General features: G+C 36.6%; 1 protein-coding gene across 2 annotated transcripts; it reads left to right on the top strand.

Annotated features, from left to right (window-relative positions):
* The first annotated feature begins 344 nt into the window (after positions 1-344).
* On the top strand, positions 345-16,124 carry LOC149963258 (glucose dehydrogenase [FAD, quinone]-like). Of its 2 annotated transcripts, none has more exons than XM_090180450.1 (11): positions 345-548; positions 2,967-3,174; positions 3,947-4,149; positions 5,465-5,654; positions 6,907-7,038; positions 9,614-9,906; positions 10,080-10,236; positions 10,301-10,461; positions 13,745-13,922; positions 15,540-15,762; positions 15,835-16,124. In XM_090180450.1, the coding sequence occupies exons 2-11, from the start codon at positions 3,003-3,005 to the stop codon at positions 15,974-15,976; spliced, it is 1,851 nt and encodes a 616-aa protein (XP_090036576.1). In that variant the 5' UTR covers positions 345-548; positions 2,967-3,002; the 3' UTR covers positions 15,977-16,124. The 2 variants fall into 2 exon arrangements, with proteins under 2 accessions (XP_090036576.1, XP_090036577.1); XM_090180451.1 differs by lacking the exon at positions 345-548 and adding an exon at positions 2,366-2,883.
* Positions 16,125-17,063: the final 939 nt, after the last annotated feature.

The raw sequence follows: 17,063 nt of genomic DNA, 5'->3' as shown, positions 1-17,063 counted from the left end.
AACCATGTCATCTAAATAGTTTTATTGCTAAATTATTGTCTCGTCAATTCATCAACTCTGCTGTTGTTGAATCAATTACTTCTGAAGTCCCACATAAATTGGAGTTCCGGGCAATGAAATAGCAGACCGTTTCGCGGGAATTAAAAAGTGACTGTGCGCTCCTATGGTAGATTTCCCGCCTTTTTATACGCTCTTTGACCTAAAGGGCGCCTGCCGGAGGGCAATATCATCAGCTTGGACCCAAGCCTGATTGGCAAACAGGAAGTAATGTCTCTTTCTGAAAGCTAAGGTATTTCCTAGCTCTCAAACAATTATGCGTCTCAAATGAACGCGGAGGGAAGACACTTTATTCGCGAGCCTCGGGTGCGGCCGTCTCCCACTAGCGCAGTTCTTCATAGATCTCACTTGAGTACGACGGATTCCTGCTCTCGGTGTAGAGCACGTTCTTTACGTTTGCCCCGCCAGTCGTGCGGAACAGGCTTACTGTCTGCGTGCGCTTTCAACTCGGGCTGTACCTGCTACACTTTTTAGTGCCCTCCGTTGCGGCCGTAAGTACCTTTTTGCGCAAAGCCATAGGAACTTGATAATTACTCATCTCCCTTCTTTGACTCCCTAACTTTGTAGTATTCTTTACCTTGCGTGCATGGTGTGAAAGCTTCCAGCCATATACACCATTTTTCATTCGCGACCTTTAATTCGAAAAATAATAGATGGGCAATATTTTTCAAATTGTTGAATGGAAATTTACGAAATTAACAAACAATTCCGGTATTCGTAGGTGAAGTAGCGAAACAACGATAGAATAAGTTTTAAATACGAGGAAACGCAGATACAATCAAAAAGCATTTAAAAACTCTTTAGAATTTTTTATTAAATTCTAAAATAAATTAATCTAGATTTCCTTGCTATGCTAAATAAATAATAAATAAGTCTAGATTCCCTGGCTTTTAGGTTCGAATAAATAATAAATTAGTCTAGATTCCCTAGCTTTTAGGGTCAAATAAATAATAAATTAGTCTGGATTCCCTGGCCTTTACGTTTGAATAAATAATAAATTAGTCTAGATTCCCTTGCTTTTAGGTTCGAATAAATAATAAATTAGTCTAGATTCCCTGGCTTTAAGGTTCGAATTAATATTAAATAAGTCTGGATTTCCTTGCTATTTGGTTCGAATTAATAATAAATTAGTTTAGATCAACTGGCTTTTAGGTTTGAATAAATAATAAATTAGTCTGGATTCTCTGGCTTTATCGTTCGAATAAATAATAAATTAGTCTCGATTCCCTGGCCTTAACGTTCGAATAAATAATAAATTAGTCTAGATTCCCTGGCTTTAACGTTCGAACAAATAATAAATTATTCTAGATTCCCTTTCTTTTAGGTTCGAATAAATAATAAATTGGTCTATATTCCCTGGCTTTTACGTTTGAATAAATAATAATGTAGTCTAGATTCCCTGGCTTTTAGGTTCAAATCAACAATAAATAAGTCTAGATACACTGGCTTTTAGGTTCGAATAAATAATTAATTAGTCTAGATTCCCTTGCTATTAGGTTCGAATAAATAATAAAGTCTAGATTCCGTGGCTTTTAGGTTCGAATCAATTATAACTTAGTCTAGATTATTTTGCTATTAGATTCGAATAAATCGTGGAATAAGTTTTGATTACATCGTTGTAAGTTTCGAATAAATACGAAGAAATGGCCGAGATTAGTGATTGAAACCAACGACGAATCCGGAGTTCACTATTTTGGTCGACGTGTTGCTTCCCTCGCATTGAAATTTATTTTGGTGTTATTGTAAAAAAAATCTGTGGTGAAATATAATGTTGGATGTAGCCGAGACAATTATTTCTTTTTGGATGAATGGTTTGATTTTTTAACAATTATTGAATATTTTTCAACATGCGTAAGTGAGCAAGGACGAAAATAAATTTTGTAATAATTCTATTTTGAAATAACACGTATTATGGTAAATAATTTTTCCCAAAATTAACCAAAATTAAGAACTTGTTTTAAAATTTTTCTTTATTGGAAAATTAACCAAAATTAAGAACTTGTTTTAAAATTTTTCTTTATTGGAAAAATAACTATAATTAAGGAAATCGGGTAGTAAAATCAATAAAACAAAATTCCACCGAATAAATGTTTACCTCTAAAAAAACACTTACTGCAACACGGAGTCAGAAAATAAATTTAACCATTAACAATCAAGTTCAAACTAAATAAAATCGAGTTTTCTTTCAAAAAATCAACCCTAGCGAATTTCAATATTTGAATATATGAATAAAATATCATTTTCCCCTACACTTTTTGATTTAAAATGATAAAGAAACTACATTATTTAAATATATATTAAATTACCTTTTTATTTTGGAAATTGAAATGGTCCGTGGCTCAGATAAATCTTTTTTGGCGTCGGTAACACGTCAATAAAACCAATTTTTAGTAAGATAAGGAACAAGGATAATCCAAAGACCATCCACGTACGTTCCCTCCGAACCACTTTCACTTCGACTTCATATTTTACCTCTCTCAATTTTATTTTCACGTATCGAATGTCAACCCCAAACCACTCGAAGGTCTCGAACTAAACGCTTATTGTTTTCACGGATTTGAGGATGGTGTACAATGTTTTCGAAGTGGATACTGGCTACCCCCTCGGTTAAAGTTTAGTGGGTTAGTTAAACGACGGGGTGATTTATTTCATATACCGGGGAGTTGAGAAAAACTCATTAACGAAAAAATTCATTAGTAAGATAATTGAAAATTTGTTCGAATTTAAATTAAATATTAAAAATAAATTTCATACATCGCGGATTGTGTGTACGTAAATGAAAATAAGAATATCCTTGAATCTAAACATTTTTTGGGTTCTGGAGAGGTATATTACCGCTTTCTAAATGGGTCTCGAACAATATGCGATCAACCATTTCTGTATTGACATAACCTTTTTTTGATGTTCAGAAACAAAGAACTGTCATTATAACCTCACTTATTTACATGAGCTGCTGGCCACTTTTACCAGTGACAATGGCGGAAATAAGATCAATGTTGGACCCTAAGTGGTTGTCGTTCTTGGTGGCTTTTTTCTTAATTAATTATTTGGGAGCGGTGAAAAGACCCAGAGTGCAAACAACGAACGACATTGAACAAGAGTACGACTACGTTATCAGTAAGTTTATTTTCATTCTCTTGTAAACAATTTCAAGACAAAATGACTTGAATGACTGAGTTTATCATTGTCCAGTGGTGGCACCAGGATTTTAAAAAATGTAGGCAAATGTTTTTGTCAAAAGTAGGCCCCGTATTTAATTTTTACAGAGCCGTGGCGGATTAACGAATAGAATGAGTACGCTCAATCCTACGACCCTGGTGCTTGCCTAAAGGTAGAGAGATCCGAGACGAAGCTTAAGGGATTAAGGTCATAGATGCCCTATTAAAGCCCAAGCCTAGGGTCAAAGGTTGTATTTAATCCGACACTGTTACAAATGACTAGGCGTAATTGCATCTCCGAGGCTAATTAAAGTTAATTTATGCCGTTTCGCAATTCTTACTAAAAATTCTGGTTTGTTCAATCATAATTAAATATTTTTAAACCAACCATGAAATATCTCGTCTTTTCAAATCATATGATTTCTTAAATATTATTCTCAACTAGGAGTTAAAAAAAATTTAAAGCGAAAGGTTATAATTTGAGGGTCTTAACATTAAACCACAATTAATCATAAAACTTTAATGTGCGAATCTGCTCTGCCACCTCAAGTTTTATTCAAGAGTCTATTTCCTCGTAGACCGCCGTACTGCTCAGACGGAATGTCCGGGTACAAATACATAGTTTATGTCCTGCTTAGGCGAGCCGAAGGCGCTAACAGATCTTCTCTGCCACCTCAAATTTTATTGAAGTGTCTTTTTCCTCTTCACTCTAAGTTTTCTCTCTTTCGCAGTAGGGGCGGGTTCAGCGGGTTCTACCTTGGCATATCGACTGTCGGAAGACACCAAAATAAGTATCCTGGTTCTCGAAGCAGGAGGACAATCCAACATCTTCAACGATATTCCGATGATGGCAGTAGAGTTGGGGCAGTCTTCGGTGGACTGGGGCTATTGGACCGAACCGCAGAAGTACGCTTGCCAAGGATTGCAGGGAAAGGTTTTTCACGCCTAATTTACTGTCAATAACAGATTAAAGTTAACAGATAATATTTGCACTGTACCTGTTCGTCAACTAAAAGGAAAAACTACGTAGCGCAAGTTACGTACATTTTGCTTTAAAGAGTTGTTTAATCTCCTAGATTAAATCTGATACAAAAAGCACTGTCTTTATCACAAAGATAAGCTAATGTATGAACCTTTTTATAATGAGCGTGCCTTCGCTTTGTCCTACCTTTCTCAAACTATTCAAATTAGTATTTTCCAAAATTTCCGCTGATGAGTTTCGTGGATTTCCTTTTAAATGACGGGCTCGTCTCGTGCTTCTTTTTGCGCCTTTCGCGGTGTACTCCTTTCCTCACTTTCCCGATTATACAGGATGACACCCTGCATGCTTCTTCTTCGTGTAGGTGGAGATTAGATACCGGGAATCATGGAAATAGATAAAATAGCAAAACTTATTGGCGAAGCGAGTGAAGAATTCTAATAGGATCGAATTAATTTTAATTTGACGTAATTTGCTGGAAATGTTTTACAATTTTGAAGAATTTGATCAAAGTCTAAATTCAGAAAAATTTAATGACAACTTTTTAGTAAAATAAAACAAAATAGTCTTATTCTACATTATTGCATTGAAAATAAGGAAAGACGTATTAACGAAGTTAAATTTGTTCACCGTGCATTCTAAAGCGGTGCTTATCTACCCGTAGCCAAGGTACTTAAGGTTTGACCACTTACATTTGACCATCAAGATGACAATTGGCACACAGGTAGTTCTAGAGGATGAGCTTACGACGCCATATTGGAAAATGGTTGTCGTGAATGCCTTCCTTTGTAGAATCCAGGATGATGTCCAAAATGTTTTAAATTCGCGTCTCAAAGAGCCAATAAATGCATTTTGGCCAAAATTTGCAGCCTTTTAGACAGGAAGCAACTATGGAGTTAAATAAATAAATAATAATCGTCTAGGGTAATACCCAAGGCACCACCTTAGGCCTAAGTCATCAAGCGACTTTTAAAGTCATTAATCTAGGTGGCTTGGTCCTTTAGTTTCGCATTAAAAAGACACTAATTTGGAAGCGAAATCTTATTAAGAGCTAGTGTAGGGAGCTGTTGGCTCGATCTCGTGGCATGCAGGGCTTGCCACCACCCTCCTACGAATTGTAACCCGGCCACCTGAATTAAGGGCTTCAAAAGTCGCATGATGACTTAGGCCTAAGGTGGTGCCTTGGGTATTAGCCTAGCTGATTATCTTATCTTAAAACGTTTTTCTAAGTATCAATCAATTTATATTGATGTGAAGTAACTAATTTCAGAGAAGTTACTGGCCTCGGGGGAAGGTTCTGGGAGGTTCGTCGAACCTGAACTTCATGGTCTACCTGAGAGGAAACCGACGCGATTACGACCACTGGGAGAGTCTCGGCTGCGACGGATGGGGATGGGAAGACGTCTTCCCTTACTTCTTGAAGTCGGAAGATAACAAGAACATTCAGGATATGGCAGACAGTAAATTATAAACCAATTATAATAATATTGGCTTTTGGATTCCCAAAACATACATGTTGGTTTCGAAACCCTTAATGGATACGTTAAACTCTTAAGCGAATACAAACGATATACCGATTCACTAATAGGTCCATTCCGAAAGTCGGTTAATAAATATTTCTTTCCCCATTACCTTGTAAAGACTTCTCTAAGTTGCTTACCCTTAACCTTGGGGAGTAAAGTAAGTGAGTATTTTTTTAAATCGATCCAATAATTAAAGGGAAACAATAAGTGATATATATTAAAAGGAAAAAGGTCCACTTGGTTTTTAATACCTTTATTTAAATGTATTCTACACCAAGTTGACTTTTTCAATTTAGTATATTTTTATGTATAAGTGCCGACACCGCCTTTACAATTAGTGAGATCGAAGGTGATAAAAAAACACCAGATAGCGAAAAAAATTCCATTTTGGAGAGAAGGTATAACATTGGTTTATTCGTTAAAATTACTTGTTAGCATATTTAAAGCAACGTTATATACCAAAACTATAATCTGAAGTTTAACTTAGGATATATTCGACTTAAAACGAAACGTGAAAACAATTGCGGTTTTTAATTTTTAATTTCGCATTGTTGTCTCATTAAATCAAAACTAGTATAATAGTCAACCCATAATTAGTCGGTCATCATCTTGAAATCGCAGTAGATCAATTATCGTTGTAATTGATCACCTGAGAGGAATGGTCTGGTATTTTAACATTAGACTTAAATCATAACTTGATTTCTTACAATAAAAAGAGCATTACAGCAATTACTGGATCATTACGGTAATTTCGGAATATTTACTGTCATTGACGTTTCATTACTATTATTACGGAAACATTACTGTAATTACGGAAACATAACTGTAATAACGGAAACATTACTATAACTACCGGATCATTACTGTAAAAACTGGATCTAAACTCTAATTACGAAATATTAACTAAAATTACTGGATCATTACTATAATTACTGGATCATTACTCTAATTATTGGATTATTTCTGTAATTACTGGATCATTACTTTAATTAATGTATTTTCTCCTTTTCCTAAAAATGCTGTTATATAAACTTGTTTGAGTTTGGCGATCAGGTAGCCAAATGAGAACTGGTAATCTCCTCGACTATGAAGTATTACTTAATTCTGGCAGCATTGTAGTTTCGGCTGGATCCAAGATCTAGTAATTAACTTTTTAAACCAGGAGTAATTTGAAATATCGTTTTGCAAGATTATCACGCCACTGGCGGACCCCTGACTGTGGCTCGACCACACTTTAGCTCCAAAGTCGGCGACGCTGTTCTGGAAGCCGCCAAAATTATGGGATATCCAGTTGAAGACCAAAATGGAATTAACCAAACTGGTAAAATTCCTTGAATTAGGACTTTTTTAAATAGTGTAGTGATATACAAGGTGTCCGGAATTACTCTGACTGGGCATCTTTCTCAAAAACTACACGAGTAGTATGAGAAAGTTGTAGAGCGTTATCTAAAAGGTACAGTAAACTTATTTTCATTAAAAAATCAAATTTTTCACGGATAATAGGGGATAAAAAACAAGCTCATCATAGGAGGCAATGGTTTTCTTGCACGTAAATGTCAGAAACGACTTAAATGGTTAGTTTTTTAAACAAAAGGATATTTTTACCTCTCCGAGGGGACTATGTACTCTAGGAGGGGTTTTAAAATCGCCGTGTCTGTCTGTTTGTCTGTGTGTCGCGAACGCGTTACCGGGGTGAAGTCAAATACTGTGTTTGTAGTTTAAAGGGAGGCAAAACCACCGTGTGACTGTGAGCGTTAACGGATGACTTTGCGGTTGTTTTTTTTTGTTAACGCTCAACGTCGCGACGGTTTCAACTCAATTTTATTGGAAAGTTTGTTTTTTGTAATTTTTATGTGTAGTGTAGGAATGTTGAGTTTGTGTTATGGCGGTTGTGGGTGATGAGTTTGTTGTGTATGCGTTTCGTATGAATGGGTGTTTTCTCTTCAACTTCTTATTGACTTTTGGGACGGACCGATTGCTGAGGGTTACGATAAACGTCTCAACGTCGAAATGGCAGGGTTTCCACCAATTGTTTACGGTATTCGTCTTAGTAACAATTTGCGTTCGCATCGGGCGGGATTTAAACCCGCGCCCTCCTGCATGACAGGCGAGTGTTCTACCACAGAGCCACCGATAGATGTAACGATGAAAAGAAAATTATAAGCTCAGCTTAAGCGGAAGAGTATATTAATAGTTTATGAAGTCAACATTTTTTACGTATGAAAATTTAAAGGTCAAATCTTGTTTTAGCGCAGTCATTATATAAGATGATTAGTTAGTTAGTTTTTGGTAATTTATTTCATTTTTTCAGTCGTTTATTTTTATCTATTGTGTGTTTAGAGTATTAAATTTCAAGCGTAATAGTTTATTTATGAAGAAATTATCGAGTTGTATACATCGTGCTCTTACATATATGTTAGTCTGGTATTTAACTGGGTCGTCATTACTTCGTAATTTATTTTACACGTTTTCTCGACTGATTAAGATGTTTAATGCGGTTCATCAATTGGGTTCGTTCCTTTTTACAAAGTCCCCTCGGAGGGGTTATACAATAACCGTGTCTGTCTGTCAGGCCTGCATTTTTCGGGGCAAAGGGTTCTCGAAGGGTTGGCAAAACCACCGTGTGACGGTGAGCGTTAATGGATTGATTTGCGGTTGGGTTTGGTTTCGTTGGTCTTTTTTAGTCAACGCTTAGTCGCGACAGTTTTAATTGGATATTTCGTTATTGTAATGTTTATGTGTAGGTTGTGAATGTTGAGGTCGTGTTATGACGGTTGTGGGTGTTGAATTTGTTGTGTTTGTGTTATGATGCTTGTAGATGTTGAGTCTGTTGTGTTTGTATGGGCGTTTTCTCTCCAACTTCTTCTTAATGACTTTGGGACGAACCGAATGCTGAGTGTTATGCAACCTCTCATCGTCCAATGGCAGGGTTTCCACCAATTGTTCACGGTATTCGTCTTGGTATCAATTTGCGATTTATTGGCGCCCGCCGGGAATCGAACCCGGGTCTGCCTCGTGCAAGAGATTTACTCTAATTACTCAGCCACCAACGCTTGTTAAGTTACGGTGTTTTTCTAAAAAATAGGTTTGGCGAATGTCATTTACAAAGTTATAACGTTAGGTACTATAATTTATTCTACATCATTTTTAATATTTATAAGTTATATTAATCCGATATTTAATTAAATATTTATAAATTATATTAATCTTATATTTAATTAAATATTATTAAATTATATTAATCTTATATTTAATTAAATATTTATAAATTATATTAATATTATATTTAATTAAATATTAATAAATTATATTAATATTGTATTTAATTAAATATCTGAGTATTTTAATTTATTTGATCGTGTTCAGGAATTTAACTCGGGCCGCATCGTTACAATGCAGATAGTTCACCGCCGAGCCATTGACTTCCTTTAGGAAAATAAAAAGTAAAGAAACCATTATGATAAGGCGGGTTTTTTACCTTTTAATAACGCTTAGAAAAAAGGATAATTATTCAAAACTCCCGCGGAAACTATATAAAAGTAATAATATAAAAAATATAATCTTTTCAATTTTTCGAACTTTAGCCAAATCTTGACGGTTCTAAAAAACATCAAATAAACGCATAATCTTCCATTTTGACGGCAACGGCTTTATAGTCTTTCTTAGATCTTGGCTGTCAGACGAAATACTACAGGACGGGGTCCTGGTGTCGGTCAAAAGTTATGGAACCTGAACTAAAACTAAATCTAAGATTAAAATTATCACAGAACCCTTCTCCTGTTAACCAAAACCCTAAAAATTATAACTAAACCTTCTCAAATGCCTTGAAAATCGTGGCTATAGTGTAAATCCAGAAATAATAAGAACAAATTTACAAGTGGGTTCTTTTATTTCAGGTTTCAATAGAGTTCAAGGAACAATCCGCAACGGTTTCCGGTGCAGCACAGCGGTAGCTTTTATGCAACCGGCCAGCAACAGGCTCAACGTGGATGTCGTCATCAAAGCCTTCACCACCAAAATCCTGTTCAACGACAAGAAGGAAGCCTTCGCTGTGCAGTTCGACCACGGCGGCCGAAACCGGACCGTCCGAGCCCGGCGCGAAGTCCTCCTCTCGGCGGGATCCATCAACTCGCCTCAGCTGCTCATGCTGTCGGGCATTGGCCCCAAAGAGCATCTACAGAGACACGACGTAAATAATTATCTTCTTATTTTGGTTAGTTGTAAGAGTCAGAATAAATTAGACAAACGTTGGATTTGTACTGTCATAAATGGCCATGGCTATATGAGGAATAGCCATAGAAAATTTAAATTTCATTTTCAGTAACAACAAATAAAATAAAAAATATTATTTTTCAACACCAGATAAAAGTTCTTGTGGACTCGCCTGGCGTTGGAGAAAACCTTCAAGATCATATAAGTATTACTCTCGATTTCACCGTCGAGGAAAATGGATACGCATTGGCGTCTGATATGCTGGACGATTTTGACACAGTCGAAAATTTCTTCTACAACGGCTCGGGTATATTCTAATAACGATAAACGACATGTGCAATCCTTGAAAAACCTATTTCTCTTTGGGTCAGGTCCTTTGGGACTTCTAGGCGGTGTGGAAATTACGGGATTCATCAAGACCAAGTACGCTAACCACAGCGACGACTGGCCAGATGTAGAGTATCATATCCTGCCCTGTTCAGCAGCGACCTTTCCAGAAGTCTTGAACAAATTCTTGGCCATAGATCAAAAGGTGAGTTGAACCAGAATGACATTCGAATAACATCAGATGATTATCTTTCGAGAGAAGCATACATCTGCGTCAGAAATGAGAAACGTAAACCTTCACAGGCTCGACGCAGTTTTCATTAGGCGCGAATTTAACGCCAAAACCACGGAATTATTACTAGTCATGTAAAACATTAAAATTATCAGTGTAATAGTATAAGAGACTCGCTTCATGATTAATTTCGCCCAAAACTATGTTTTCTTCTAAACCACATGTTGAAAAATCAGGGGAAGCCTGGGAAGTTACATATCTAATAAACTTTAGCTAGAAAAGGCGATGTATACTTCTCTTAAAAATATATTATACACTTCTGGTACCATGTATAAAATACGAAGACTTAACATGAGGCGACCTTCAATCAAAAATTTCTTAGCTCATATATAAGGAAGAATATTTCTTATACGCTCTAAAACAGGGGTGGGCAACCATTTCAGCTCAAGGGGCAAATTTGTAAATTCTAAATATGTCTCGGGCAGCAAGTTTCAAATTTCCATTCGTCTCTTACCAAATTACAATAAAACCATTCAGTCCATTTTTCATGAGATGTCCGATATTCATATATAATCTTCCTTTTTTCTGAAAATTCCGCGTTCTTTCAAAGAAAAATAATCATTTGGCGCACGGTACTATACCGCGGACACTGCCTTCTGCAATACTTCTCTTATATTAGAGAAGCCAGTTCCGCGGAGGTAACTATGGACCAAAAATCTAAAGGGAATCACTGTTTCCGATATTTTGAAACGGTAGGTGAGGCTTAAAACAGTAGGATTACCGAGGTACATCAGCCACTTTGAAGCGCCTCAAAAATTCTGTTCAACTATCACTATAGGGTGCGTACAAAATTTTTGGATTTAAAATCCCTTACTTATCCAGGTTACCCCTGATTAATTTCTGGCAATATCCCTGACCTTTTTGGTAATATTCCTGCTAATTTTGATCATTTTATGATTTTATTGGTAAAAGTGAAACAATATTTTTTAAATATCACAAACTGAATTATCTAGATTATAAAACTCTAAGCCCCTTTCGTCGCATTTTTTTCTGACTTTCATTCGCGACACTAACGTGGCGTTGCCGAAGGTACACGGAGGTACACACCTAAGGTATCCCTAGCGCTTCTTCTTAATGCACATGGAAAAGGGGGAGGGGGTACCACGGTAATTATCGCATGGGACCAAGGTGGAGGGGGTACCACGGTAATTATAACACGGGGAAAAGGGTGGAGGGGATACCATGGTAGTTACCACATGGGAAAAGGGGGAGGGGGTACCACGGTAATTTTCACATGGGAAAAGGGGGAGGGAGTACCAAGGTAATTATCACATGGGAAAAGGGGGGAGGGGGTACCAGGGTAGTTATCACATGGGGAAAAAGGGGAGGAAGGGCCTTACTGGGGTGGTTCTACTATGGGGAAAAGAGTACCATGGAAATTATCCCCAACGAAAAAGGGGGGGGGGAGGCTCGACTATGGGGTAAAGGGTGCCACGGTAATTCTAGCATGGCAAAAAGGGCTAGGCGGCCTTACTGCGGTGGTTCGAATATGGGGAAAAGGGTGCTTCGAAACACACCACTAGCTGAGGGGCCGCCGCTTAGGGACCCTTCGCTTTAGTACCAACGTCTTACAAACGCGCCGTGATCCACTGTTTTGATTTTACGGATTGTCACTCCCCGTTTTACCCCATTTTTGGATCAAACGGAAATGGAGTTCTGCGACATGTAGCGTTTCTCTCCTACCCTAAATGTTTTTTTTATTATCCGATCTCAAGCGTGCAAGAAGGCTTCGCATCGAAATAATGGTACCGTAAATATTTGAATTTTCTATGGTTTGATCTCCAGTAATTTGAGGAATTGTTTTTGCATTATTTTTTATTCACACTCTTATTATTAAGTTAATAGATTTTAGTCCCATTATTAAATTGGTAAGTTATTAATTTAATACGTCTTCAATTTAAAATTATCTTGGTCTTAGTCTATTAGGCCTATTTTAAAAGAATTACCCTCGGAAAATATTAGATCATACGTGTGTGATGAAAATGCAAACATTTTATTTACTTCAAAATAAAGTCTAACTACAAATTAATTGGTAAACTTAACTTACTAAGAAACCGTTGCCCGCGAAAATTGCAAGACCATGGCGAAGATAACAAAACGCGCCGCCATGTGACTAGCACGAGGGTATGTTTGCTCCAACGAAATAAAAATATTTCCGGTTATAGACATTTTTCCCACGAGATGGCGAGGGTAAAGGTCCCTAAGTTATTAGTTCCATGCTACAAGTTTGTCAACATTTAACTAAATATATTCGTGATTTTCCTATTCACAGAATTAACGCGTGCTTTTTAAAGCATGAACAGTGAGTCCCCTAAGATTCTTGGTACAAGTGGTAGCATAGTGGCACACATAAAAGCAGAGGACGCGATAAAAATTTACCAAACAGGTTGAGGAATAAGGATTTTTATAAATAATCAAGCTGGAAAATTAAAGGCTACGATGCTGCTGTTTTCTCGTGGGGAATGAGAACATTACAAAATGCGCACTACATTTGAAAATCAGAATTCAAAATGTCTAAAAGTTAAACGGTGGCCGCAAATACAAATAATAATGTATTTAAAATTTTCATGATTTGAAACAAGGCGGGCTGCGAGTTGGCCATCCCTGCTCGATTAGCTCGTTCTATGAAATCGGAGCAAAGCCGGCCAAAAATTTCACAAAGACTATTCGACCAAGTTTGTGGGATTAGCAATTATCTCTATTCTTGGGAATCCTAACTTAACCTTATTTTCGGTCTTGGTGAGGGCCAGACATATTACATCTTTGCAGGTATTTCTAGCCATTTTTTTAAAACCCACCACAGACTTTCCATCTAAATAATTATATCGCCGTCGAAAATATGGCCAATATTTCACACACACTGATTTGATTTTATATAACAATGTATTTTTTACGAAAATGAAATATTAAATAAATAAATAAATAATCAGCTAGGATAATACCCAAGGCACCACCTTAGGCCTAAGTCATCATGCGACTTTTGAAGCCTTAATTCAAACACTCAAAACGTTCCCGAAGACTTAACATTGTGCAGCCCAATCGTCGAATTTTAAAAATTTAGCCAACGAAATGTGTAATTACCAAAAAATTATTTTTAGACTTTAAAATGCAACGACCTTTCAATCTAATTTGCTTTTCGCTTGAGCAAACCAAATGCACCGAAGAAGTATGCTTATTACGCAACATTTTCATGCAGGTGTTGAACAAGTACTTGGCTCCATACAGCAACAAGAACACCTTCTCGATGTGCCCGTGTACTCTGAGGCCGGGCAGCAGAGGATTCATCAGACTGCGCTCCAAGGACCCATACGCCTACCCCAAAATCGACCCACGCTACTATTCGGATCCGCAGGACGTTGCCATCGCAGTGGACGGTGAGTTACAATGACGGTACCAAAAATCTTAAAAGCTAATATATAGCTGCTACTATAGCTCCAATTTTCATGATTTCCGGAAATCGTGCCGGAATGTGTTTCTGCCTTAGGACAGAAAGAAAGGATTAGAGGCGTTGTTTTTCATTCGAGAATAGAACCACCTAAAAACATGCAGGCTAGCAATTATATATATATATATATATATATATATATATATATATATATATTATAAAAGCGCTTCAGTGTTGGTTTCATTCGTAAATAGAAAACAAGTTTTTAGGGCTGTGCGAATTAGGTACTTGAACATCATCAATTACTCAACATTTTTTTAGTAATTGAAAAATAATTGTCGACTATCGAGTACCAAAAAAAATGCATAGTCGGTACCCGATTAAGTTGCTTTAAGTTTAAAGAAGGGTTTTTGTAACTTGTTGAGGTGACAATAATCAACGTGGTTTTCCCCCACACAATATTATTATGTCTTGGTTTTGGTTTGGAGTGTTACTTTGATGTCTCTTCAAGAGTTCTGATGTCAGCCCGCGTTAGGACTCAGGAATCTTAACTTCCTAAGCAATACGGTACATTAATATTAAAAAATGTATATTGTATTGTTATTTTACTATTAATTACTATAAATAGGCTAGTAGATTAGTTCACAAGTCTTTTATATCCCACTAGTCACTATAAGTTGTGGGAACTGTGGTTCAATAAATTTAAAGGAATTTATTCAGCATTAAAAGTTAGTTTATACTCATTTTAAATTAATTTTCCTAATGACTCGAATTAAACCAGCTCCTAATCAAGTACCCGACACGTAAAAAATTATTACTCGAGGTTTTATCTGAATTAGAGAAAATTCCCCTTTACTCAAGTACTCGTTTACAATGAACACAATTTCGTACTCGATACCCGACTCGATTACCTAAAACCACTACAAAGCCCTACTCGTTTTCCATCGTTGAAATATCATTATTATATTAAGCAATAAAATAATTAGGTGAATTTGCTCTTGAAAACGCGGCTACTATGATAAGTGTAAATCCAATCAGCTTTCATCCGATCTAGTTTGAGGAATAAGTAGACAATAAATGAAATGTTTAAAACAATAACGAAACTAAACCATCAAGTGAATGAAGTTCAACAAAACAAACTTAAAAATTCGAGTAGACCACCATGAACCTATTCAAGTTACAGAGAAAGTAGCAGCTACATGTGAGTACAGCTAAAATTATCTACTACTGACGCTCCTCTCACTCGAAAACCCTCCATTTCCCCAATAGTACAGTGAAATCTAGTAATGATTTCGCGAAAGAAATCATTACTATTTACCGAAAATTTCCAGTTAACTTTTAATTTAGCTCGTGCATAATTAAAAAACTAGTTGATAGATTCTTAATTATCGCGTAGAAAAATCATTTTGAACAACTCCCCGACAGATGGCGTTAGTTTCAATTTAAATAATAGTTTCATTCCGGGTTTACCTCTGTATACAGGCTAGTCTTAATTAATTAATACGTTTTTAATAGCACGTTGCAAATGTCTCAGAACTCTGAATGTATTTAAGTATACTTCAGCCAACTTATCAAATTCTAATTTTTAAACTGGCTCTCGACGCAGCCGTGAAAATGACGTTAAAAATGACGAAAACGGCTCCGTTCGAGAGGATCGGAGCGAAGCCATTCGAGATTCCTCTGCCCGGATGCGACCAGTTCCAGATGTGGAGCGACCCTTACATCGAGTGCCTGGTGCGCTCTCTGACCTTCACCGTGTACCATCCTGTGGGCACGTGTAAAATGGGAGCCCAAACGGATCCAATGGCGGTTGTGGATACCGAACTCAGGTACATTTGAACAGGTCCTGTAATTTCTAATTATCATTGATATAAATCTTAAATTTTATCTTTCGAGTGCAGAGTTCGAGGAGTGAAGAAGTTGCGAGTGGTGGACGCCTCGATAATGCCCGTCATCACGTCCGGCAACACGAACGCCCCCGTGATCATGATCGCCGAGAAAACCGCCGACCTGATCAAAAGGTTAAGAAAGGACGGAATATAATCAAAGAAACGCCGTTATAAGGCTATACTGAATTTTAAATTTCACTAATTTCTCGAGCGTGTCATTGGAAATAGGGCTGGAAAAATTCCAGAATACGACAAAGTTCCAAACATTTTCCAAATTATTTTCACGATTTAATAAATTTTATTTCAATACACCTATCTTCTTATATATGTCTTAAAGACGGAATGCAAGGGGCTTTTTTTGAAGAGTGAGATTTTGTTTTAAATTTGGTCAATAGATGGCGCGGCTATTCATATATTTTTAAACCAATTGGAGGACAGAAATAAATTATAGTTTTTATTAAAATGGCGGTCGTAGGACAAGGAGGTATAATTTTTCCTATTATCGGTTATGTTCCTTCAATTACAAATGTTCCAATTTTTACGGAAAAAGATATTGTTACTTATTATCGATCTAAAAATGATACGGATGATCACTTTAAAAAAAGCTATAAGCTATTCGTCGAAGAATATGTGGAAAGGAAAAACATTTCGTCGCTTACAGATAGGTAAGCCTTGCATTAAAAGTACCTTTTGGTATTTACTGTACTTTTACTAATACGAAAATTATCGTTTCAGGAAAAACCTAGTCATCTACCTAAAAGGGAAGTGCTTTAGGAGCCAAAAAACAAGAGAACATCCATATACGGTTTTGGCAGCCATGCATCTAATAGGAGGAATAATAATAGACTCCTATTGCGAATGTCCGTATGGCACACAGGGAACGTGCAATCACCTAATGGCTATGTTAAGATTACTTCTGCATTTGAAAAAATGTCAACAACGAGAGAACAACGTTGAAAATGGAAATTCACCCGTTTCTTGTACGGAAATGCCCCAAAAATGGAATCGGAAGCGGGGTGAGAAAATTACTCCTTTAAAAGCTATAGACATCAACTATCAGTCGCCTAAGGAAAACGGTAGTTCAAAGGAAATGAACTGCAAAATGTATGAGCCTCGAAAGCATATAAGAAGCAAAGAAGAGCTAGAAGGCATCATCGCAAAACTTAAACCAAGATTTCAATTTATGGAAAGTATTCCATATAAATTTACAACTTGGGAACCTACTAAACTAGGAAATGCTT

This window comes from Leiobunum rupestre, chromosome 1 (assembly GCF_980474605.1).
Source record: "Leiobunum rupestre chromosome 1, qqLeiRupe1.1.hap1, whole genome shotgun sequence".
Lineage (NCBI taxonomy): Eukaryota > Metazoa > Arthropoda > Arachnida > Opiliones > Sclerosomatidae > Leiobunum > Leiobunum rupestre.
The sequence above is the reverse complement of the archived record's forward strand: the minus strand, read 5'-3'. Positions and strand labels throughout refer to the sequence as shown.